The sequence below is a fragment of the Taurulus bubalis genome, assembly GCF_910589615.1.
Source record: "Taurulus bubalis genome assembly, chromosome: 21".
NCBI lineage: Eukaryota > Metazoa > Chordata > Actinopteri > Perciformes > Cottidae > Taurulus > Taurulus bubalis.
In genome coordinates, this window is record NC_136609.1 from 6,988,947 (window position 1) to 7,015,444 (window position 26,498).

The 26,498-nt window shown below is 44.8% G+C and overlaps 1 protein-coding gene across 1 annotated transcript; it reads right to left on the reverse strand.

Annotated features, from left to right (window-relative positions):
* Window positions 1–1,514: 1,514 nt before the first annotated feature.
* On the reverse strand, window positions 1,515–25,010 carry cckbra (cholecystokinin B receptor a; the record flags this gene model as incomplete). The annotated part of the gene is made up of 5 exons (XM_079236841.1): window positions 1,515–2,086; window positions 2,840–2,967; window positions 8,880–9,141; window positions 15,598–15,846; window positions 24,869–25,010. 5 exons carry the CDS (start codon window positions 25,008–25,010, stop codon window positions 1,515–1,517), a joined length of 1,353 nt encoding a protein of 450 aa, XP_079092967.1.
* Between the last annotated feature and the right edge of the window lie 1,488 nt (window positions 25,011–26,498).

The window sequence follows — 26,498 nt, forward strand, 5'->3', positions numbered from 1 at the left end:
TGTACTTTACTGTACTGGCCACCCTTATTTCCCTTCCTTGTAGAGCATGTTGAGCTCAGTTCCTTGAGTGAAAGATGCTATTTAACTCTAGATTGTTGTTGTTATTATCAAAGAATTGAAGTGGCTCAGATGTGGCTCATCAGCGGAGCCATTTGTCGACGGTTTTGCAAATGCAAAGCCGTGAGAAGCGCACTGTAGAAGTGGAGAGGGTCCCCGAGGAACACCTCGTTAGTCTAAGCCGGGAAACGGGGTCTTTGTACTTAGGTAATGCTCAGAGTAATTGGCAGCACTGCAGCGGAAGGCAGAGAGAGACTAACATAAAAGACACCACGGAGATAATTGAGCAGAAAAGGTGAGTTTGACTAAAGCACTTTTCCGTGCCATTTGTGGCAGGGCAGACTGGAGCAACCAGCAGGCGCAATCAGCCTTTAATGGAGCGATGGACTAACTGCACTTCCTCCAATAATTCCCATCCCGACGGTAATGTCTGCATCAGCATTCAACATACATCGCAGCAATGACGACGGGAGATTTAAGTTCCATGGCCGAGCCTGTATGATCCCAGTTTGTTATGCTGTCGGCTGGATCAGCACAAGACAATTGCCTCTTTCAAAAACACCAGGCTTTCTCATTGGCGCGTTCCAAGAAATGTGGCTAAATTACAGTCATTCGCTGTTTGTCATCAAGATAAAGGAGCACCTGCCTGAATCACAGAGCGCTGCCGCAAAAGGGTAAAAAAAACATTAATAGCAAGTCGTCAAAATCACCTGAATGAATGGATTCTGGCATTTGGATATTACCAGAAAATATGCTGGACAAGAAGTGATGAAACATAACTCAATAAGAATGAAACATTAAGCAAGAAGCTGGATTAGCTCTGCTCCCTTCAATATATTTTGGCGTAAATAGAATGATTTCTTGCCGTTATTGGGGACCCAAAAATATCCAAAATTGCCCTGTGTAGCCTTCAATAGAATAATTCTTATAACTGAGAAAGATGCCCTGAATACAACACAATAAACACAACAGGAGCTGAAATGCATACTGATTCATTACTGAGGCAATGAGTCCTCATTCTTCAACAGTATTTTTCTGTCAAAAATGAACCATTGGCACAGTAAGAACCTAAAGACAAGTATTTACAAGAACACAAGATTCATATTCCCAACGTAGTTTCGCACTAAAATGTCTCTCAGCCAGTGAACGAACCACCATGACAAAACAAAGCTACACAAAGAGCACAGGCACTTGATGTTCTCTTGGGGATGCAACAAAGCAGATGCTGCCAATTAAACAGAAGAAAAAGAATGTCACCAAACTGAGACCCGCCTCACATTCTGCAACCATGCACACAGAGCTTAAAGGAGACCTTTTCAAAAAGGCCTCTCAAACGAGGGCAGGGATGTTACTCAGCGCGTGACTCATGGCAAAATAATATGTGAAGAACAGAAGATTGGTGCACACGGTAACTGCCGCCCCGGCAGCCGCTGGTTGCGCCCGGCTCCGCCCGAGGCTCAGCAGTTGCCGGTGGTGCTGACGGTGGTGTAGCTGAACTTGGACATGGAGGTGGCCATCGACGTGGCCATAGAGGTGGCGGTGATGCCGTCTTCGCCGCCTTCCTTCTTCCTGCACAACCAGCGGCAGAGCCGGTTGCGGCAGCAGCAGGCGAAGGTGGATAGCAGGGCCTTGCGGAAGCGCATGTTCATGAAGCAGTAAATGATGGGGTTGATGCAGGCCGACGAGTAGGACAGCAGGTGGATGAAGGAGATGGGCGCTCCCAAGAGGGCTTTGGAGGCGGACCTCAGGTCGAAGGCCTTCCAGGTGTTGGCCGTGTACAGGGGCATCCAGCAGATGAAGAAGAGCGCCACGATCACCATCAGCATGCGGATGACCCGCTTCTTGGCCTGCAGCTTGGCCTCCGAGGTGTTGCTGCGGGCGCGCTCGGTCTTGGCCTGGGCGGCGCTAGACGAGGCCGAGAGGGTGGGCAGCTCCACGGCGGAGGAGGGCTTTTTGGACACCTGGATGTAGCAACCGTCGTCCTCTTCATTGGATCCCGGGACGACCCGTCCCCCACCGTTCTTCTGGCCTGCGGAGGGGTCAGAAAGTTTACAGTTGTAGAGAGCTTTGGTGAACTTCAACATGCTTTGAATGCCAAACACTAAAGTATACAGTGGATACGTGAACTGGAGGAATGATTACGAAATGCCAAGGATGGAAGTTCATGAATGTCTACCGCATCCCGGAGGAATAAAACTCTATGTTGAGCAATGGATTAATCGTTGCTACCGAAGGCTATTTCAGATCGTCTCAACCTTGATGAATCACACACTAGACTCCATGGAAACTGGAGCGTCTCATGCACACAGTAACAACAGCAGCTATACTTCACCTAAAGGGACCACATTTCAGCTATACCTTTTCTATAGGGACTAACGGCTGTAAAGCCTCAAAGAAATTCCAAACACGCGCGAAAAAACAAACAGAACAGGTACTCCGACAACTGAGAAGAAGTGTATTTTGTTATGCAACAGACACAGAACTACGAGGTAGCAACAAAATATGTCATGAGGCAAAACAAACAAATATCCCTTCGCAGAGAGTGCAAACATTAAAACACTTAAAAATGCATTTAAACAGATGTGCATTTAATTGGAATGTGATTCTGTCATTAGTGGCAGTTGTCATGTTTGACCCTGACTAAAACGCCGCTGTAGCCTCTCTGTATTGCACACACAGGCCTATAAAAAGTGAGATGGATGTTTTCATCCCCGCCATGAAATAAATTGATGTGAACACAAAAGTCTGTTGCAGTTTGGATTGAATTTATGATGGATCTCACCGGTAGTCTCTCTGCTCTGGCCCGGCTCAAACTGCATGCCTCGGAAGAGCTCTCTGGAGATCAGACCGTAGGCTACAATCATCACCACTCCCGGGATGAAGAACAGAATGAACAGCAGCAGCACATACCTGGAAAACAGCCAGAGTGGAAAGAGAAGAACAAAACACAGAAGGGGAGATGGAGTTGAATCAGCGCTCAAAACCAAACGAACACATCAGATTTTCTAGCTACAGGCAAAAGAACTCGCTTGGGAATAGCGCAAGGATCCTTTTTAAAATAGAATAATACCAGTACCCTTAAAGTGATACAAATAACACAATGGATTTTGCAACGTCACGAGATTGCGCAAAAAATGGCGGTATCAGACACCACACGGAGAGCTTCTACGCAACGGCATAGACGTGTGTGAGAGGACATGTAAAAGCCGACTGTTTGTCTAAACAACCATTGCGGCTCCTAAAGAGACACTGAAGGCTTTACTTTATGGATGTTTTTTCAGTCAAGAGTTCTAAACAGTTTCCAGTGACAGCATGTTTACAATGTGTATTGAGGTAGTAAATCATGAGAGTAGGGTGATTTTATCATAGACTTCTATACAATCTGACTTCTTTTTGGTCAGTAGAGAGAATGCCCGATTTAGGAAAGTCACATTGTTTTCACTCGGCAGAACGGGAGGTTGCCGCCTGGTAACAAACCATCTGGCGGATCAGCGATCTTGTATTGTCCTTTTCTCACACACCTGTACTCGTGTGTTGGAGCTGTGCTGGAGGCCCTGCAGATGGTTGACCCCTCCCAACTGCCCTCTCTCCCTCCCGTGGTGTCTGGCTACTGCAGCATCCCGGGCCAGTTCTGCAGCTTCTCCCTGCAGGCTATCAGGCTGCTCCGCACCCTGTGGTTTAACCTTCCCTGCACTTGCTCTACCTCCTTTTGGGCTGTTTTTTTTCCAGTGCCATGTTTGCATACCAATTTTATGCAAATACTTAGAAGTAGTTATATGGTGGAAAGATTTCATTGATTTTTTTAAGAAAGAAAAAAGGATAGAAATTGATGCAGCAGAACCAGAGATATCGTCCTTTTCACTCCACACATTCTTCTCTCGTCAAAGCCTGACACTTTGAAGTAGAAGGAAGTGTTACCTTGACAAAATGCTTAACAAAATACTCAGCACTCAAACATGATGTGCCGTCAAACGCATGTCTTCCAAACATGAGGACCAATTAGTTTCACATAGTTTTCAGAGGGAGGCGGGCCAGTTGGATCAGTTGGACAAGTTTGCTGCTGTAGGTCAAACACTTTTAAACACTAATTATTTTAGAAGGTACGCCATGTTGCCTAAGGCTTTCAACACCACCATCAGACTGCCTTGACATGTTGACAGTCTCTCCAGTAGCATCATACTATACAAAGTACACATGGCTGTATGTAACACACACAGACTTAGGAGGGCGTAGAGGTGACATGAGAAGTACAACTGAACACTGAATGTTAACTGTCATCAAATGAAAACACACGTGAGAGGGTCAAAGTTCTAAGACTAAAACACAGAAAACTCCCAGACCGATAATGCCGTAAACTAAAGCGTACCCTGCATTATCAATTATTTTATTCTGACTATAATCTACTAAATGAACATCATGCTGTATTGAAGAATACTTGAAACTAGAGATTGAGACATAAACTCATGTTTACTGTTGGAATAAATAAAGAGAAAAGTAGAGTCATTTTCTCATAGACTTCTATACAACCAGAGGAGTCTCCTCCTGATGGCTATTAGAGAGAATGGATTTCAGGCGCTTCCGCATTGAAAGACATTTTTTAAATGACCTTTTGCCAAATGAACATAGTTAAAACCGCTTTCATATGACGATTTGGAGACACCGCACGCTGCTCCCGGCTGTGTACTTGGCTGTTTTCTGATCATAAATGGTCCATTTTTGTGGCACCGAAAAATAATGATTATGGCTCTCTTGAGCGCCTGGATTGATGGCACCTCAAAGAAAAAGCAGTGAACTGAGTAAATTGTAAAGAAACTGAGGAAAATGGAGAATTTATCAACAGCATGCCAAATTCAAAAGGGCTCCGAGCCGCTGTCTGTGTCTGTCTGCAGATTCTACATGAGACCTGCAACACGGTTCTGCTTTGTTTAAATATGCAGTAAAGTACAATGAATGAGTTGGGGTTATGAGAGGATAAAGTCTTTACCAGCGGATCAAATGAAAAAAACCTGTACATGAACTAGAAAGGAGTAACCCATAAATTAATGAGACAAAGAAGCTACAGGTGTCACTTTGATCTTAATAAATCTTTACCATCTGCAGACACGTCTCCCTTTTGATTCGTCATAATCACAGAATAACCTTGTCCACCACGCGGCGCACATCAGTCAGCACATGAAAGTGACGGCACAGAGGAAGTCTCATTCACTCTCTGATATTCTAATGTCTTCCCGGGCAACCCTCTGAACTGCACAGTTCCTCTCTTTCACCTCTCACCTGAGGTAGACAAGGCTTCAGTCAAAGCCGCTCATCAGCTGACTGTTTGAAACTGTGGAAAATCTGTTTGGACAAAAGCTGCCAGGAAGTAAGCAGGTAGGAGTGCAGGAGCACCGGGAGGAAAAAATAAATCTGGTGGGTATCTGCTTATTTTGCTTCAAGGAGGAAACCCAGATGGACGGCCTGATGAATATTCATTCTCTCGTGACTGCTCCCACATCACCTGGAAGCTACGTGATTAACAACCGGGGAAGGTGTGTTTGCTTCGTATTCATCTTCGAGGAAAACCATATGCGCGTGTTGCACATTTCTGCAGTACAAACACGACTAAGAATGAACTCCGCCTGTGATCGGGAGATGTGGAAATGTAATCTGTTCTCCTCTCGCACCACAAGCTAAATATTTGTCCATATTTGTGGAAACCTTTGAGTCTCAGACGACACACAGGCTGCCCTATATTGTTGTTGGAGGTTGTTGTTGCTTAGAGAAAAGGCCTCAAGCACCTGTCTGGGGTTAAAAAAAAAATCCTAGCACTTATATTTTAGGGAAAAGAATGTATACATTTTGTGATATTTTTATCAATCGTGAATATTCTCCTAGAAAGATTCTTCAGCTTAACTGTGCCTCCACTCCGCATCCACCACTAAAACCAAACCTCCATCTTTTTTTGTTAGAATCATGAAGAAAACCAGGTTTCTCTTTAATGTTATCTGGTTCCATTTAAAGTTAAATTATCTAGTGGCTTGATTTGCCTCAATGAATATGATTATTCATCCTTCCGGCGTAACTTCTATTTAGACTCCAGTCTAGTCATATAAATTGTACACCATGCATAATAATAGTTACAACACTTTTAAAAATCATTACATTTGTCTTTGAGTTGACAGGATTGATTCATGGACAATTTCATGCCTCTTTAACTTGAAATGAGTTGCTCATCATTTCAGACTAAAAACGGATGCTTCAGTCTATGCACCGCTTCATTAGATGCAAAAAAAAATGTTTGGAGAGTGAGAAGACGGAAAAGGTGATATCTCCTTGCAAGTTTGAACCCCTAACCCTGGTGTTCTTTAAAAGACGGTCCCGATGGGCGAAGATGAAGCTGGGAATTAAAACTTGAAAGGTCTGCGTACTTAGTGACACATCTGGACTTTTGACATCAGAGCCTCGACTTTCCTCCTCCTCACGGAGCAGACTAATTAACTGGTCTCCCACTGCCTTGTCTTTTTCCCAGAGAAGCTTTACGGTTTGATAGACGGGGCCGAGAAAAGAGCGCGTTCGACCACGAAAGGCTGTCAAGTAGGGAGATGTACACGGTTCTGCCGTGTTCAGCTTCTTCCTGATTTTTAATTGTGCTCTCCTGTAAGTTGTTTATGGACAGATCTATGGAAATCCTTGAGCAGCATAAGGCGCTCCAACGTCATCTTATCCTCGGCAGAACAGCCATGCACTCGGGGGGAGGGGGGTTTAACAAAGAAGCATGTATTGGTCCTCAGAGGGCATGAAGACGGATAGACGGCTTTCCTAACACCCACCATTCCAGACTCTCTAGCACAGCGGTTCTCCGTATCAAATCTACAACCCTCTTTAAAAAATATGTGTAGAGGAAAGCAGCTCACCGCAGCCACTAATACTGATACAACATGATGCTCACACATCTGCACTCATTTTGTTTTGCACAAGTTGAACGTTATTGTTACTATCTTGAAAATATATTCAGTGCAAAACAGGTTATTTGCAGACACAATAAGTATTTTTTTTGCCAAATATTAGTTATTTTTTGCACAGATTGAACTTTATTTGCAATGTTCTAAAAAAGTGATTGCACATGTTATTAGTTTTTAGTCTGATGGAGCAATCTGGTTTCCTTGAAAGGGATTGCAATTTTCTTTATTTTATTATTTGAAAAAGCACGGATCCAGGAACCACAAAAAGTTGGACCATTTTGTTGGGGCGGTGGGCCCGAACATCTTTCTTCCTCTAAAGTGGGGCGTGACAGAAAAAGTTTGAGAACCACTGCTCTAGCATCAGACACCACCTTTTCACAGCTTCAGCCCAGGGATTCAAATCTTAAACAACAAGAATTTAAGAGCCGTCTCTTCATCGTGAGTGAGACTTTTCATTCCTCGTATTTCTCACTGGTAGTAAGGAAATAAACTTAAGGCCGAGGCACAACAGCATTCTTTTTTTGTGACGGAATGTAGTTATTGTAATGCGATTTCCACAATCAATGGATTTGTTCTTGTAGCGTTGTCAAGATACTCAAATTATGACTGTGATGTGATACCTGCTCAAAATTTCTTGATGCGGAATTGAACAATAGATGACCGAACCATTTTTAATGGCAGTGTCTTGTGATATTGAAAAAGACAGATCAACTTAAAAAGGCTAAACATGTCTTAAGAACAAAGCAAATAGGGAAAATAGACAAATGGAATAAGCAGGAAATTACAAATATTTTGCATCGATTTTAAGTGGATTTTTGGTGAAGTTTGAAAAGCAGGTAGTAGATCAAATCACAGCACCTCAAAATGTATGAAGTCACCTGTTATTAAGTTCAAATACAATGTTGCAGAAAGCACTTTTTGTTATTGACTGCACGACAACAGCGGAGACGCTGAAGGCCTTGTGTCTAAAATTTGAGCTAGATTAGCAAAATGCCCAATTTAACATGCAATCAATTTTCCGACTGGGAGCAATCGGTGGAAAAGGTCTGATTGCATGGCTCAGAAGATTAAGTGACTTTCTGCTCGATAATGCAGATTACACAATTACACCGCATGTAAATCAGAGTCCCTCCACACAATTGGAACCAAAGACATGCAGATTGTATTCAATTCACTAACTGACTTTGTCTGTTCATCTCTTTCTCAGACATTCCTGTTATGAATGCATGTCAATCAAATTATTGCCATGCATTTCCTGAATAGTTTGATATTTTTAGGAAATATACTTGATTTCTTCCAGAAGAACAATAGTACTTTCATGTCTGGTAAATGTAAAGTTTCAGCCAAGCAACTGTCATCTTATTTTAGCATCAAGGGTTTGGAGGCAGGACAAACGGCTAAATCAACAAACGTAGCTAAATCTTCCAAACGGCACCCTCCAAAAAGCTCATTAATTAACACGTTACATCCGTAGGACGAGGCCGCCTTCACCGCCGACCAGTCGGGTCATATCGTCTCCTATGAGTCCACCCGCCGGAAGGTATTATGAGCTCGTTATTCTTGGCAGAACAAGCCTTCATAGGCGACGTGGATACGCAAGGATGAGCCCCGCCAGTGGGAGAGCCAAAGGACCTCAAATGGCCTACGCTGATAAAGAATTATAGCTGGGAGGTTGTGACATCCACACTGAAAGGAAGTGCACTTCCAGGTGATGTATGGCGCCCGACACCCGGGTAATTTGGATCGATGACGCAGCAAGAAGGCACGCAGACCGATCAAAGACGAGTGCGCTTCTTGTCTGAGGGATTACATTTTTTTGTCCTTTCCATTTCCTGATCTTTCAAAATCTGCCGAACGCCTGATTTGGTCATGTGGACTTACCAGGTCTGCTCTGCTTCCCGGCTGGGCCATTGCATGCGGCACATGTGTCCGACGGTACCGTCGGCCTTTGTGAACGACATGAGGACGTTGAACACCGGGTAGGGCACCATGATCAGCAGCGACACCACCCAGGTGGCGGCGATGACGCGGTAGGCGTGGGACCGGGTCTGCCAGGCGCGGGACTTCAGCGGGTTACAGATGGCGCTGTATCGCTCGATGGCAATGGCCACGAGGCTGAAGGTGGAGATGCTGACGGAGATCCCTGCGGGGGAGAAAAAGACCACAGGAAAACTTTGAGAGCTGGTCTGAGAAGATCAATAGTACTTTCACGTCTATAAGGATGCAGCCATGAGGCGGTTACCTTAGCAGAGCATAAAGACTGGAGGAACTGAATCTGCACAAGGAAACAAGGTTAGCTTTGTCAGCAATTTTGCTGTTAGCGCCGTTAGCTACATTTAGGCCTTGTTGAGAGCCATTGAGCGGAAATAGAAAGGCTCCAAATCCTGTATGAAGCACCTTTAACACATTGACACGGTACATCTGTTCCACTCAGTAATCTTCACCAGTACCCTCCCAGTTCTCTAAAACCCATTGGTGGAATAAAGCCCAAACACCTCCATCACGGACCACAAAGGCTTAAAGATATTTCCATTTTTAGCATAACGTCCATTCTCTCTCAACAGCGCTAGCACCGTTGTGATTGTCCAAGGACACTGTCTCTATCGAGTCCAACACGGGTTGAATTCCTTTGGAAACAATCCAAGGCCAAGTTGGAATTTGCATACATTATAATGCATAATCAGCCGAGGGTGAACAAGCTCAGCCGGTGCATAACCTGCGATCCGAGGGTGAGTCGGGGTGAGGCAGAGAGCGTTGATGGACATGGACCCATACCTGCGTGTCACCACCAGCCTCCAATAATATATTCACCACGTTGATCCTCTTGTCGCTACCAGAAGCAGCAACAACATTTTAATCCCCGTCCGTTAAAAGTGTCCTGACTAAGCTGAAGCGTTGCATTCTCATTCGAGGGAGGAAGTCGTTACGCAATCTGCAGGAACCATATTACTGGAGGTATTTGAGTGGTGGACCGCTCTTTGACTTGGCTGAGAACAATGTCTCCTCTCCGGGATCCGCCGTTGGCGACGGCCTCTCCTGCCAACCGCTGATAAAAAAGCTCCTTTCTATTGTGATAAGCGTAATCAGAACCGGAGAGATTAAGGATTTAAGGTATATTGTCGACTGCACATTTTTTAACTTAAGAGAAGAAAGGGCTGCGAGCATGTCTGGTTGTGGGGGTTTGATGTGGCGTCTGATAGAGCAGCAACGCGATGAAGCCATTCTCCTGCCTCTGACAGAACAAAGGGGCTGACTGGTCGGGATACTCCAGAACAAAGAGAACATCATTATTACAGAAAGACGTCTGAATGCCTTTTATGCTCCGCCAGCGATTGGAGGGACTGTGCATTATTAAAAGCATTTCGGCTCGTTGAGAGAAGGGTAATTTTTTGTGATAGCTGCTACACCAACATGAAACCTGACAGAATACTACATCAAACTAAAACCACTGGGTTTATTGGCTCAAAGCAGGGATTTCAGCCCCCCTCCCCCTGTGAGGGAAAGATACTGCGTGAGATGAAAGACACAGGTGCATGTCAGTTTGTGAAAACAATAGGAAGTTAGATATTGTTGTTAATTATGCTTATTTGGCCCAGTCCACCAACACTTTACATTTTACAGCAGCTTGCATCAAAAAATATGACTCCTTCTCGAATTCCTGTCTGCTTTTAATGGTGCCAATTTCTCAAAAGTGTCACCTGGATAGAGGAAAACAAAGCCCACAGCATAACTCACTGAATCCACAGCAACACTCTGCTTCTCGTGGAGTTGTACCGGTGGAAGGGCAGACGCCAACACAACTTGTCAAAATGCCATCATTATTTACTCGTATTGTACTTTACTCTGCTATTATTGCCTAATTAGGATAAATCTGACAAAGAGGATTTTCATATTTATCCAAACAAAACAGCAACTAAATATGCAATAATCACATCAGATAAATTACAAAGATATACCTGGCTTTGATGGGACTCTCTGTCCATCCATCTTTGTGTTTCAGCACTCAGGACGACACAAAAATCATCGCATTCATCTGAGAATAACTCATAATAATAAATGTGAATGAATAATGTCAGATTACTGTCTTTATTTCATCTGGTATCAGACCGTTACTCAGTATCAGAAGTTCAGGTATCAGAGGCGGTCAAAATCTCTAACTTCCTGTTTATATCCTCAATCTTGGCCACGATTATCCACCAAATAGAAGTTATGTATGTGAGACGTATTTATGTGCTCAGAAGAAGAAGAGCGGGGTGGCTCGTTAGCATGCTTCGCTTGCGATCGTAGAACTAGATTTACTATTTTTGTCAGAGAGCCTTTGCCGTCTTTAGGCTCATGGTGTAAATCTTGATTGACAGTCGACCCACTGTACACCTAAAACCCGCTACCTCCGGCTCCGGGCTAAACAGAAGGAGGTGGGTGGCACAGTCAACCGATGCAGATCTTTACAGTGCTGTAAGAGTCTCGCACAAAAAGTCTCTCACACCCACACATCTCTTTCAAGTGCGAAGCACTGACAGAGACCGAATCACACACACAAGGGAGGTGGGGGGGTTCTTTTGTTGACGCTTGAAGGCGGTCATGCCCAGCCACAGCACCGGCTCACGCTGATTGCTAAAAACGTGGAACGCGGCGAGGTAGGATTTTTCTCTCAAAGGGAACAATAAAAATAACGAGTAGAAAATGAGAAAGAAGGTGAATTATTAATACAGCACTTTTGTAAAGTGCTTTACAAAGCAAACAGACACGCAGCAGGATTAAAAGACAAAGGGAGTTATGAAGAGAGCGGTGAGAATCGGCGGTAAAATGCAGATCAAACTAGGAGAAAAACACGGCCTATGCATAAAGAAAAGTTCCAAAGGAATAAGTGAGATTTTTAGAAAATTTACTTGATTTCTTCTAGAAGATCAATAGTACTTTCATGTCTGGTAAATGTGAAGTTTCAGCCAAGCAACTGTCATCTTATATTAGCATCAATATTGCAAGCAGGACAAACGGTGATCCTGAAGTCCATCAGTAACTACCGGTAAATCTTCCAAACGGCACCCTTCAAAAAGCTCATTAATTAACACGTTATATCCGTAGGACGAGGCCGCCTTCACCGCCGACCAGTCGGGTCATATCGCAAGGTGGGTGAGTCCACGGTATTATGAGCTCGTTATACTTGGCAGAACAAGCCTTCATAGGCGACGTGGATACGCAAGGATGAGCCCCGCCAGTCGGAGAGCCACAGGACCTCAAATGGCCTACGCTGATAAAGAATTATAGCTGGGAGGTTGTGACATCCACACTGAAAGGAAGTGCACTTCCAGGTGATGTATGGCGCCCGACACCCAGGTAATTTGGATCGATGACGCAGCAGAAGGCACGCAGACCGATCAAAGACGAGTGCGCTTCTTGTCTGAGGGATTCGATTTTTTTTTTTGTCCTTTCAACATTTCAGTCCGCTTGACCATCTGTTTGTATTACTGGCAGGGAGGGGGAGCAAACGCTGATCTGAGATCAGCAGCATTGGCAGAGCCATTTGTTCGGCCCCTCAAGAAGTGTTATGACAGGAAAATCTTTAGCCACTTTAGAACAGACTGCCGTAACTGTATTCTCTCATATATTAATACTGGATGTGCATTAAGAAGATCAGCGAATATCATTTCACATACGATATTCCATTACCAAGAAATAAAACAGTCAGCCCCTCAATATAAGTGCTGCTTATATTAAAAAGAGTGGGTACTTTTCCATCGTGAGCACATCTCAGTTATTGCTGCAGAAAGTCCTGAGGATTTTGATCCTCAGGACTGAGGATCAAAGCTTCGCTTCCTGACACTTGGCAGTATGAGAGGGGTAATTAATGACGGAGGACAGAAGATTCTGGACAAAGTGCAGCCAGGTTAATTACCAGTAACTGACTAAATGCTCAAATTTTTCCTCTCTCCGCGCCATATCTTCCCGTCTCGGGACGAGGAAGCTCTAATCCCTTTTTCTTGTTCATTAAACACTCGCAGTTTGATAAGTGGCTTTTCCAGCGAAACCGTTGAATCTCGGATTTGAGTTGGTCTTCCAGCACACCTCCACCCTCAGGGAGTGATTTACATTTCCTTCAGCTGAAACAATGTTCACTGTCGGCTCGCACCTGATTCTCCCTGCTGAGAGTTGAACAGAATCCTAAAGGCGCTACAAATGGAATTAATGTTTCAAAGGTGCCAGACGCGCTCGCAGCCAGTTCTGTAAAACCCAAAACTCGAATACATTATGCAAGCTGCCCCTTGAAGGCAGGGGGCTGCCAGCCTGAGCTGGTAAGTAGGTTAGTAATTGTACTTTCATGTGACCGGCAACGACAAAACACAAACATGGATGCATGAGGGTGATCGAAGACCGCACAAACGCACACACCCCAGATTATTGCAACATCGATCTCATAACTGCCGCCGAAACAGTACGGGGGCCATAGCTCACGCCGCCATCGAGCGAGCGGGCGGGCGGATGGATGGATGGATGGATGCACGGAGAGGTGGCAGGTGAACGGGGAGGATGGATGGCGTATCATATGTCCTAATGGCCATGCACAGCAGATGAGTTCGCGAAGGGTAGATTGTCGCGCAATCAATAGGCGAGGACGGTCACAGCGATCCTGCCTATCGATCTGTTTCGGCTGATGGAGGGCCGGGCTCAGGGGAGGCAGATCAAGAGGGGGGTTAAGATTGATGTGGGTGTTTACATGCACATTTGGATATTTGACGATCAGTCTTTCTATGATATTTCGCAAGTGCAAAACATCTTCTTTCTGGGGCTGAAGTGCTAATTGGAGGAGCGAGGGTTTGGGTGCAGATGTGTGGCATTTGGACTTTAAACACTTTCAATTTATTTGACATTTTTTGCCTTTCTTTGACAGAGTGTATTTACTCTGTTGTGTTGTTCATTCTGTACACGTCACATCTATTGCACTTCTGTCCATCCTGGAATGGACAGAAGTGCACCCATCCTGCGAGGCGCTCTGGACTACAAACACTGGCAGTGCTTCAAAGTTAAAAGTTAGAAATGATCATATTCAGATGTGGAAGATGAAAACAGTCAACTTTGGAAAACTCATAAAACGCTGACTGGAAAATTATGGGCAGAATAAACCTGCAACACACAGAGGGACTTGCATCATTATTGAGACTCTTCCAACCGAAGATTCCAGCCCATATCAGCTCCAAAAGAAGGGCGGGTTCTTCTTTAAGGCTGGCCGCCCAAAGCCCTCCTGTGGCCGGATAACATCGCTACTCTCTCCATCTAATTGACAGTCAGAGAGCTCACCAGCTCTGAGAACTTCTTTTATTTACTCTCAAGTGAAAGGAATGGTGTCCTGAGAACTAAGTGCCAAAGGGGGTGTGTGTGTGTGTGGGGGCAGAACTCGGGGCGCTACGAGGATCAACCAGCTGTGTTAGCGGCTAGCTCACAGCTCCATCAACCAGAGGAACTGGACCTTCAGGTCATGGTGAGGTCACAGCCTCATCGAGCCTCACAGTGCTGATTCAAACCCAGACCGATGACATTTGGAGAGAACCAAATGTTATTGCGTTTTTTAGGCAACATCCGTCTCATTTGCAGCAGAGGACGTCCAAGTCATTATTCACTGTTAAAATAAAATGCCGGCGTTCAGACAATAACAAAAAGGTTTTTATAGTCCGAGGTATTTATAGTCCGAGGTTGCCGGCCTCCTCCTTGTCTTCATCACGACTCAGAGAACCCGATAATTGAAAAAAGGAGTTTCCACCGGCCTCTCCTCACAGATGGCACAGTGCATTTCTGAGACAATAATAGGATCGTGGACTCAACAGCCCTCCTCGGCCATTCAGAGCGCAGACACAAAGCACTGCAGCGGATCTCAGGGGCCCCTCTCTGCTGCCGCTTGTGCGTCAGCGTGACTCAGGCCCTCACGCGGGACCTTGACTTGGAGAGCCAGCTCATCGCTCGGTCACACTCCCCAAAGACGAGCGACTGCTCGAGCCCCTTTGAGCGCCATGGCTGCCCTCTGACAGGCGGGAAGAAATGAAAAAAACTTCTGAAAGCTCTTGTTGGATATCAAGCCTTTTTCTCTTTGCAGGATTCTAAAGCTGGAGCACTTTTTTTTCTGATCGGCTGCCACCCACTTAAAAACAACTCAGTTTCCATTCTGGAACAAGAAATACACCTTTTAACCCAGGCCCTGAATGACCTGCCCTATTCTTATATAACATTGGATCCATTTGATCCCTCCCTTGCTCCTGACAACTGTGACTCCTTGAATGATTTTGGAAATAATGGGGCATTTCATTTGATTTCATTAATTGAATTGAATTTGAATAATGAATGGATAAGAAATAACTTCTAGCCTGGACCTTTCTAAAGGGAACAGGATCCACCTACAAACACCTCTAAAGCTCACCAATCAAGTGTAGAAACGGCAAGTTGTAGTTTTACCGACGGGATCGTGTGCAGTGACTTCCTGGAAGATTGTTTCCAGTCTTTATGCTAAGCTAAGCTAAGCTAGGCAGCTGCCGCCTATAGCTTGGTATTCAGCGAGCTCTCGGCAGGAAAAGCAAGCCTCGGAAACCGAAAATCGGAAACCCATCCTCACCCATGAAATAGGAGACGGTCTTGCACATGGCGCCCCCGAAAATGAAGTCCTCCAGGATGTTGGGGATGAGCGTGAAGGGCATGCAGAAGACGGCCATCATGAGGTCGCTGACCGCCAGCGACAGCAGGAAGGAGTTGGTGACGGTCCGCATGCGCTTGTTCAGCACCAGGACCACGATGATGAGCAGGTTGCCGAAGACGCCGAGCAGGAAGATGAGGGAGTAGAGCAGGATGCGGAGCGAGTCCATTTCTGATGGAGAGAGAGAGAGAGAGAGAGAGAGAGAGAGAGAGAGAGAGAGAGAGAGGACATCATTTCTCAGAGCGGTTCTTTTATGTAACTCAGATGATAAATTAAAGGAAGGAAGCATATTTGCAGAAGTGAATTACAAAGCACACAGCTTTGAATTAAATTGATTGAATGTTGATAAATTAAAATATGAACTTGTTTTATAATGTAAAACAAAATGTTTGACGTAACAGCCGCAAAAGTAATTAAATGAACTGCCTGGTTGTCCGGATGGACAAAAACAAATGTTGGCTTCACAATAGAAGGTTTTTTTTTTCATCTGCATTCAGTGCTTTTTCTTGCCATGGCTCCAGCAGCAACATGCATTAATAGACACGAGAAATGACAAAATAAGAATACGTTGTATGAAAAGGTGAGAAAATGACAACGATGCACGACGGGAACAGGCTGCATTGGAGCTGTTCACCTGGGAAATGAGAATCACGAGATGACAACAAAGTCTATCACGAGACGGAACAACTTTGAATAATCAACATCTTACGTTGTGCTTGTGACCAAAGTCAAATTAGATTAATAATACTGAGAGAAAACGATGGAAGACAAACAACATCATGCGGGCTGAACAGACATGTCAGGCGGTAATATCACTCGACTGGAAGAACAAGATCAAAAGTCAACATTATTCGCACCATCAACATCCCTCTGGGTTATCGTCAAAAAAAGTATCAAATGATCAAAATACGGATCAACGTGGAACATCTTCTGTGCAGGACTGACAAGAATGAAAAGGTGTTCGGCCTCGGCCCGCCGCTGCCACACAGCTGAGCATCAGCGAGAGCAGGGCGGCCCGGCCAGAGGGGATTTGGGATGTTCCCTTCACTCTCAGGCCTGTCAGGGCGAGTCTGTGCGAGGCTGAGAGTCACCAACGGGACAAGGCCGGCCATGTGCTGCTCCGACTGAGTCCTGATTACAGACAGCGACATGAGAGAAGGCCAAAGGTCAGCGGACACACACGGCCCTCAAAGGCACAAGCGCAGTCTTCATTAGGGCCGGGCGACATGGAGGAAACCCAAATACCCTCTGAGTCGATATTGTGAGGATATCGTAGGGTTGGCCATATGTGCCTTCACAAAATATTCATGAGATTCATTCATATGAGATTTTTGCTAATCATCAGGAATGTGGGTATAATGACTTCCGTGGGGGAAGGCAGATAAAACACAGCTTGAGCCGTCTGGTTAGTCAGAATATTACATCACTTTACTGTCATGCAGACTTTACAACCAGGAAGAGACAACACTGTATTACTGTATTAAAGTATCCACATTCTACACAAAATAAAGACACATATTCTTATTTATTTTTTACGAATAAAATGTGTTTTCATTGGACAGTTTTTTAAAGCTATGGTATGATTGGCTGTTAATGTTGTATTTGATCTATTATTGCTTAATGCTGCTCTGCATGGCTAACATATGCAATACAGAGTTATTAACAGTATTGCTTGTATTGCTTCATATTGCTTTGTGAGTCTCGTTACATATACTGAAGAGTGGATGTAATAAAACTGCATGGTTTTGCTGCTTCCTTCTGTTCTCCCTCATTCATTCATGGAGGGTGCTGATTTAGTTTCTAATATAATTTCTCCGTGTACGTGGTTCTTTACCTCCATTGGTGTCGGGGCATCTCGCCAATTGGACAGCAGTTAAAAAGCACTGCGCCAGGTACAGAAACGTTGATTCATGTGGCATTGTCCTGTATTAATAAAATATGAGCCGTTTTAAACACCCTTATCTCTGGCAAAAGTCCTACTCTGCGCCAAACCTTACGTGGCCCACTATTTTACCTTTGTTTGTGTTTGTGTTGAAATGAATACAAAAATATAGAGGAACCAGAAGCCGTAGCCAATTTCTATTCGCATTTATCGGACAATCTGCAGAAGGTGGGAAAGATAAAACGTGGCTGAGGGATTTGAACCTAGGACGCCTTTGGAAGCATGTTAATCACCTCTGCCATCTGAGAGACGCAGTCGCCCTGCACTGCAAGTATGAATTATTCTTTTGATCAGGAAAATCCTCTGGCGGCTTTGAGAGCGGTTTCATCGGCTGAGGATTGACGACGCGGTCAAGTTGATAGAAGAAAGTGTTCAGAGAGTTTGACACCGAGCGGAGGAGCACCAACGAGCTCCGCAGCTTCCATTGTGTTAGATCGGGAGCGATCCAGCCGAATGAAAAGGGAATTATCTATTCATTGAGCACCGGCGGTATGTCTGGCTCCCCTGAGCCCAACGGCTGCAGGACAATTCACTTCGGTTCCTTTTACTCCCTCAAGCGTGACAGCTGCGTTCAAATACATCTATAAATACATCGTTGATTGAAAAAAAAAAAAAAGGCCTCCGAGATGCTCTATAACATTATGGCCGTGGCCCAGGGCTCAGTTATGTTTATTTAAACTCTGTTTGCTCTGCGTATCCTATTGGCTCTGCAGTGCAAACTGACGCCACATTTCTCCGCAAGGATCATTAATGTGTCATCACTGCACTTTGCCTTATCTTCAGGAGAGGATTAAACCAATTTAATAAGGACGGCAAGCATTTGAAAGGCATGTGGAGGGAGAGGAACCTTTCTACGGATCGTCTAATCTCATCCTGATACATGAATTAAACAATCTTTAAAAAGAGACCGTCTTGAGATGGGATCACATCAGATAGGACGCAAAGTCGGGCCGGGGGCTTCCCTACTTCCTACCTCCTACTTCCTAACTCCTACTTCCGTCCCCCCTACTTCCTTGCGTCCTTGCTCCGACCACACCCAATCGTGTGAAGTTGCGCGACCGCCTCTCCTGCACAGTTTGCGACGCTTAACGCCTTAGCAATCTGTCCACAGGCAGAAAGAAAGAAGATAAAAAACCTGGCGAAGTAGTCACAACCGCCTGCTGTGTGCCGGTTGCCGCGATGGCAGGTGTTTCCAGGACAACGTGACTCACACCGGTAATGATGAACAGTAATAATCTCAGCGGTGATACGACTGAGACGCCACAACTCTGAACTCTCCTTTTAATCACAGCCCCGCCGCGAGGTGGTATTTCATCCCAAACCCCTGTGAGATGATGAAATATCGGCTCCGTCCAGATCTGATGTTCCTCCTAATTACAAGCGGGCCGAAAGCCCCTCGGAAATGAACCTGTGACGCAGCGGACATGAGTCAGGAAATGAGTCCCGAACTTGTGGGAGTCGGCAACTAATTCGCATTTCTTAAGTATATTTATTTTCATTCAGAACATGAATGTCTCAGGACTGTTTGCCTGGGATAGACCCTTCGCAGGTTTATGAGCAACATGGATATGCTAGCTGGAGTGGCAAAATATTCTAAAATGCATCTTTGCAAGCATTTTTAGGAAAGAAATGCACCTGTCAACATCATTCTGTGTCCCACAAAACCCCAGTATATCTTTTCATCTACAGATATGACTAAAACCGTTTTGTGCAAACACATAACCAGAATATTAGAGAAATCCCTCAGAATACAATTCTGTTCAGACATTTCCAATTTTCCTCTAAACAGTAAACATCCTAAAATGACGTTTTCATTCCAATTAGAGTCTCTTTTGTAACGTCAGAGAGAAAAACATATTTTTTGTGTGGAGAAAAAAAAAAAAAGGTCCTCGAGCCAAGTGACAGATCACTGGTTGAAGTTTCTGGAGGCTCGTAAAGCATTTTGTCAGTTCAAGGACAGTATAATATCCCAGTGACAGCAGACAAATGGTGAAGAAAAAGTGAAGATAAGATGAACCCTATAAAATGTGCAATACAGTAACTTGTATTGGCTTTTCATATTTGGGTCACTTGCACTTCCACTTTATGTGGTGCTTTTGGCAGGAAGGTGAATAAAAATCAATCAACTTTGTGACTTTGGCTCCGAATTATGAATTTGTCCGTGCACCTTTACCTTTTACGGTGTTCATCCGCTATACAGCACATGAAAAAATAAGTGAGTGTTTTGAAATGGAATATTTTTTTTTTTTAGTACAAGGACCTGCTGGTTATAACAACAACAACATTTCCTTATAACCATGAATGGTTGTGTTTTGGACTCATTTCATTCTTAACAGGTAAACACCCCAAATACTAATACAAACATGCTCATGAATGTTTCCCCAGAGTGGAAGGCCGCTTCCGATGCCAGATTTGTGTCCGCAGCGCCGATGAATCACTATCTCACATCACTGAGGCTCCCTGGCTTTAATCCCCGTCGCCTCCTTCCAAATTGCAGGAGAAAATTGGCGGCATGTCTTTTTATCCACACGGATCGAGTCAAAAGATAGGGATTGCTTCTTCAGTCTAATCACAGGGGAAGCACCACCTCTGAATACCAAGACTGAATCAAGACTGATTTCACCTTGAGTCAGGTGTGCGGATTCCTTTCAGACCAAAAGGATCAAACTCAATCTGCAGGTTTTATGACAATCTGGCCCGTTGCAGATTGGACCCAATTACCTTCTGTGCAGCGCTCTCCGAACAGGCTTTACTGTATCTTAAAAAAGTGGTGGCAGACAAATCCAGTGACGAAAGCAATCAAGCACCTGGTGCTCTGCATCTGTTTCACATTCTATCATTCTAACGAGGCGAGCTACTGGTACAGTCAGCACAATTTAACTCAATTAGTCTCCCCACGAGAGGGTCATATTGATCCTTCTCTACCGTGACATTTTTGGACGTCTTGGGACGGAGTTCGTTTGTATTGCGCGAACGAGCTCAGCAAATCTTAGATTACCCACGAGGCCTCGGCAGATACGCATTTTTGCTTTTGACGGCATTAATTCCTCCGATATCGGCCTCATTACCACATTGTAAGATACCAAAGAGAATATTTTAACTGGAGGACGGATACTTGAGGGTCTCAACGGGTCGGGCAGATAGAACGGTAGGTGTGAGCTCATGTCTATTTAAAGTCAAGCATTTAGCAGAGGCACTGCACTGCAGCCGTTTGTCTTCTGAAGACTTGTAATCACCACTACAATACTCATTAAAGGAAGTGAAATTAACTATTCTGATCCGTGCTTGTTGACATTGATTAAATCGAAGTTTCCTCGTTTGCCTCGATATAGTCTCATTTGAACAAGCACCTCGCCGCTGCATATTACCGGAGCTTTATCTTGAGGGATTTCTTTATAGCATTAAACATTCAGCCCAGGTGGTCGCTCCTTGATTCCCATTAATCACGACGTAAACAAAGCCAACGGGGAGGCGCCGGTGTTTCAAGAGGGAGCACCGTGCAGTGCAAATTACTAATTGGACTTCTTCTGGACTACAGAGACCTCAAACTTTGTGAGGTTCAGACTTTACAGAAGAAAAATCAATCAGAAGTTACAGTTCCTATATTTTAGGATCATTGAAGTTGCTCTCGGTTGCACGGTGGTGGAGAGCCCTATAAAGCAGAGGTGGGGGCTCAAGTCACATGACTTGGACCCTAGTCAAACTTGAGTCACATGACTTGGGACTTGTTTTTCTTGACTAGAGACTGGACTTGGGACAAGTCGGTCTTGACTAGGGACTGGACTTGGGACTTGTTTTTATTGACTAGGGACTTGAATTGGGACTAGTCAGCCTTGACTTGGTACTTGACTTGGGACTTGCCTTTCTTGTCTAGGGACTTGACTTGAAACTTGCCTTTCTTGACAATAAACTTGACTAGGGACTACGGACTTGCCGTTCTTGACTAGAGACTTGCCTTTCTTGACTAGAGACTTGCCTTTCTTGACTATGGACTTGCCTTTCTTGACTATGGACTTGCCTTTCTTGACTAGGGACTTGCCTTTTTTGATTAGAGACTTGATTAGAGACTTGACTAGAGACTTGACTGGGGCCTTGACTTGGGACTTGAGCACAAAGACTTACAAAAGCCTTCCTCTCTCCCTGCACCTCTGCCATGAAGCCGTGTTGTATTTGCTTTGTTATCGGCGAGTCACATGACGGAGGATTAACCAAGGGTGAAATTAGTCCTCTTTCATATCGAGTCTGACTGATGTCAGATAACCATAAAACTCCGGCCTGCTGCCAATCCTCCGCTATCACGAGCTCATAACAACGTTGTGCAGACGAAGACCATTACAGCTCATACAACTATTATACGGTTGAGGGCATCTTTATTACTTGTGCCGTCGACACTCCAGACAACACCATACACCTTCATAATCTGCGATAACGGCACTGTTTTTATTGAGTGAACTGATGAGATAAATACCGATAAAAGCCATAACGCCTTATTGATTTTCTTGATTGAATGTTTACTAACAAGAAGCAGCAGCTCAAAGTCAGGAGGGAGGGCATATTAGAGTGTGTGTGTGTGTGTGTGTGTGTGTGTGTGTGTGTGTGTGTGTGTGTGTGTGTGTGTCTGCCTCACCAGGTCGCTTCAAACGTCTCAGATTATTTGATCTAGGTCCCGTGATCATGTTATGACAGTCTACATCACCGTGTACACACCAGACGGGAAGATATTGGGGAGACATTAGAACTCCTGAGGCGTCTCTCCACCATTGCTGTGCATACTGTGCATGCCTTCTCTGCGCTGGCCAGCCTCCCAGCCGTTTTTAACCCAGAGCCCGAGGGCGACTGGTTGTTGTATTATTTCTCTTGGACGAAACTGAAAACGGTGTGTATTTAATGCTCACGAGATCCCACAATGGGATCCGCGTCAGATGTTGTTTTCATGTTTTTGCGCTGCAGCACTTTCGTCCGTAGGCAGCAAAGAGACACAGTCTGCGTCTCCTGTAAAGTACAGACCTCAAAGGACGTAATGCATTCACATTTTAGGACGTTTTTCCTTCTTTGCACATTGGCCCCATCAAAAGTTAGCAGAATGAGCTAATGCTATGCTATGTTTGCAATGCACCCAGTGGCGTACTTTCAGCTACCACCGGACGACTTTGATATTGAGTTTAAAGGATCACGATTCTCAGGCGAGCTCTGGAGTTATGTGTGTTTGTTTTTTCTTCTTCTTTATGATTACCAAGCCGGCACACAGGCGTTTATTCCTGATGGACACCCGGGATAATGTTGTCCTCTGGAAAATTTAAGTAATTTCACATCTAACAACATGTCCATCACGTCCGCATGTTTCTCATTTAGGAGGAGTGCAATTTGCAAATCGTGTCAATTTGAGCAAATGAATGGATCGGACTATAACAACTGAAAGTTGTTTTCTTTTGTAAAGAAAAGGGTTCACATGTTGAAGTGTGTTTAGTCTAATGAGAGAGAGGAGTCACCTGTCTCATTTGTCCTCGGGTAAGTTTAAATATTAGTAAAAAAAAAAAAAAACTGGTTCCAGTTAGTCATTTTCAGTTTTTTTCTCATGCGATAAACAGAATAAATCTAGTTATCTATCGAATACTGATACTGATAAATAATAAGTGGAGACTTATTGCTCCAAATATGTGATTTAATTGCATGATTTTGACCCCTGACATAAAGAAACAAAAATAAATATTAAAGGCATTTAGCTCAGTCTGTTTGCATGGACAATAAACTCCAAAGTTCTCTCCTCCAAATACATCAGACTATATTTACTCGACTTTCTTTTCGGTTCATTGGGATCAAACCACTGTCGCGTTTATTGCTAGCTGTTATTGTTTTGTTTATCCACCAGCATCACAAGCTCCGTCCGTTTGCAAGGGAAGGACACAAATCTCCAATTCAATGAGTCGGACAGCAGAAATTCCACAAGTGTGTGTGTGTGTGTGTGTGTGTGTGTATGGATGGGATGGCTCTTTAAAATCCGTCCCAGTGCTGGAGTGGCTCATCACATAGAGCAGCAACACGGCTGCATAATCCGGCTCCCTCGGCCTGAGGGACAATAAGAAGAGGACTGTTGGCGCGTGTCGCAGAGAGGGAGGAGGCAGCGATCCATCAGCGGGACCCTCCTCTCGGCCCAACACCGAACACACACCCCGCAACGCTTGATCAGCTCCGGCTACAGTTGGGTTGGGAGCCCGGCGCCGATCCTATATAAGGTCAATGCAAGCAATGCAGCGCAGAAGGCGGGAATGCCTGTGAATTATTTAGTAGGGGGTGAGTGGGGAAAGGGATTTTTAAATTTTCTGCAGGAGCAGCGTGTGTGTGTGTGTGTGTGTGTCTCGCCCACGTTCAGACTTCAATCAGCCCTCATTTTCCACATGCTGTCCCGATAGGAGATGAAGGGCCGTATCTTCCTCTCTGGTGTGTGGGGTTTAATCTCCTCAATGTGCAGTCAGCAGTTTGAGAATTATACACAAGAAACATCAACATTCAGGATTTAAACAGCTTCTTGCAGTGTGCACACACACACACACACACACACACACACACACGCACACGCAGACACACACACACACAACAACTCACGACTCTCCCTCCAATTGTGGTATTATTGATGCAGAGGAAAGCTCCAGTATAATTGGTCTGCTCCATGATGGATTGCACACAATGAAGCTGAGGAACTTTATTTAAACACAACTTCTGATTGCGCATAATTCTTTTTTTATTTTTTATTTACGGTTTTTACATGCAGGTAGTGGAACATATGGAAGGATCTGTGACAGTTAAAAAATAAAAGTGCTTTTGTTGTTGTTGTTTTGTGTTGCAAATGTAATATCCGTAATTAAGTGACTCTACATCTGCTGATTGAATTTTTAAGCAGGCAATCAGTCAAAGGTGGCAGTTTGTAATTAGAAGCAAAGGGAAATAAAAGCATCGGATCAACCGAAGGGGTTTTTGCGCTTTTATTTTGTAGGACATACATTAACATATATGCACTTGTTTTCTATGGAAATAAGAACAAAATGTTTTGGGGTTTTTTCTACTGTCAACAGGCTATTTGGAAAATATGACAACTAAGACACAGTTTGGGGACAGATTATTTTTTTCATTTTTCCTTTAAAATGTATTTTTGTCCGCCTGATGCAGCACTTCCATGAAGCGCGAGCACAGTTTCTCAGCTCAGCTCAGGTTATTCATGCGCGACAGCTCGGTGTAGAGGAGGCGCGAGCCTACCTTTGACTCCTCTGGCCGGGTTGGGGATGACGGAGCCGTTCTGGCAGCTCGCATTGTAGTCGCCAACTTCCAGGCTGAGGTTCCCCGGCACCGCGCAGCCCTCAGACAGCCCCGCCGCCTCCAGTGCGCTCGCGTTCGCCATCCTCCCTGCTGCGGCAGGACGGGCGTCAGAAGTGCGGTTCTTGTCGCGTGCACCTGCGCGCGCTGTTCCGACAGCCGTTGGACTCAACTCGTGAGGGTCGCGTTTTGCTTCATGACAGCCGGGGGGTGTTGGGGGGGGGGGGGGGTCGTTGAACTTGAGAGTTTGCTAATTCAAAAATATATTAAATAAAAATAAAAAAACTAACACCGCGGAATAACGGGAGAATGAACCGCACCGTGAGAAGTTAATCAGCGCGCGGTCGCGAGGAGGGGGGACACCCCGTGAAAGTGAAGCGCAGCTCAGCGTGTGCCGCACCGGACTGTGAAGGAATGAAGCTGCGCTGCTAAGGCAACTGAGGAGCTCTCTCCTTCTCTCTTTCTCTTTCACACACACCCTCCCTCTCTTCCTCCCTCCCTCCCTCTCTCCCTCCCTCCCTCTCTCCATTCAGCTCACGACAGTCACTGTACAATTCAGTCACAGCTACACGAGCAGACTTTATCTGTATAGCTGCGAGGTGGAGACTTCAGGTTCACCTCTTCAAAGGAGTTAACACTGCAATTTTCTTTTGGAGTGACAGCAGAAGTCAAATATAAAATGTGTCAAACCCCTTGCTTTTTATTATCATCTTCGCATCTCTTTTGCTCTGACACCGACTGCTCCTCTTACTGTTGTCAGCTCGTTTCTTGCAGTTTACAGGAAGGTGATTTTAGTGAAAGAGCTGTAAAACCCCACTCGATACTGATGAACACTGAACCAAACAGCAGACAGACACAGTTATACCTATGAGTACTTTCTGCATCCGTGAGGGTCTGCCTGTTCCTGCATGCATGGCAGAAATGCCACAAGCCGCCAATTTTGAGGGGACTGCACTTTCTAGTCCGGACTTGTCCACAACGCTACAAGTGGTTCCCTTCAAGTGGACAGTATAAACAGGACCACTATGTGTTCTCAGCTCTACTTGTACGCGTCTGTTTGGGAGTATTAGACTGGAGAGATACTAGCATTAGTTTAAGGACGTACACAACCAATGCTCCAATACGCGAGGTGGCATCATGCTCTCTGTTTTATATTTTATATTATTGTCCAATCACAGAGGGCCCCCAAAACCGCCTCCCTCTTTTCGTAGAGGAACTGATTGTGCTGCTGAGGTGCAGGTACAGTGAGTGAGCGTGTGGATATTTGCCGTGGGTGGGCGATGGGGTTAAAAGAGCTAGGAATGTAATTTATAAATTCTAACCCACTTACGACTCAAAAGATCCAACGAAAAAAACAAAACAACAAATAACACCAAATAAATCTGTATTTTGGTGACTCATTTATGAGCTTTGATGAGTTACAATGTTTACTGAGGGAATAAATCAAGTGAGAAGTAGAGTCATTTTCTCATAGACTTCTATACAACCAGAGGAGTCGCCCCCTGCTGGTCAGTAGAGAGAATGCACATTTAAGACCCTTCTGCATTGGCTTCACTTCCCAGAAATGAAGGCG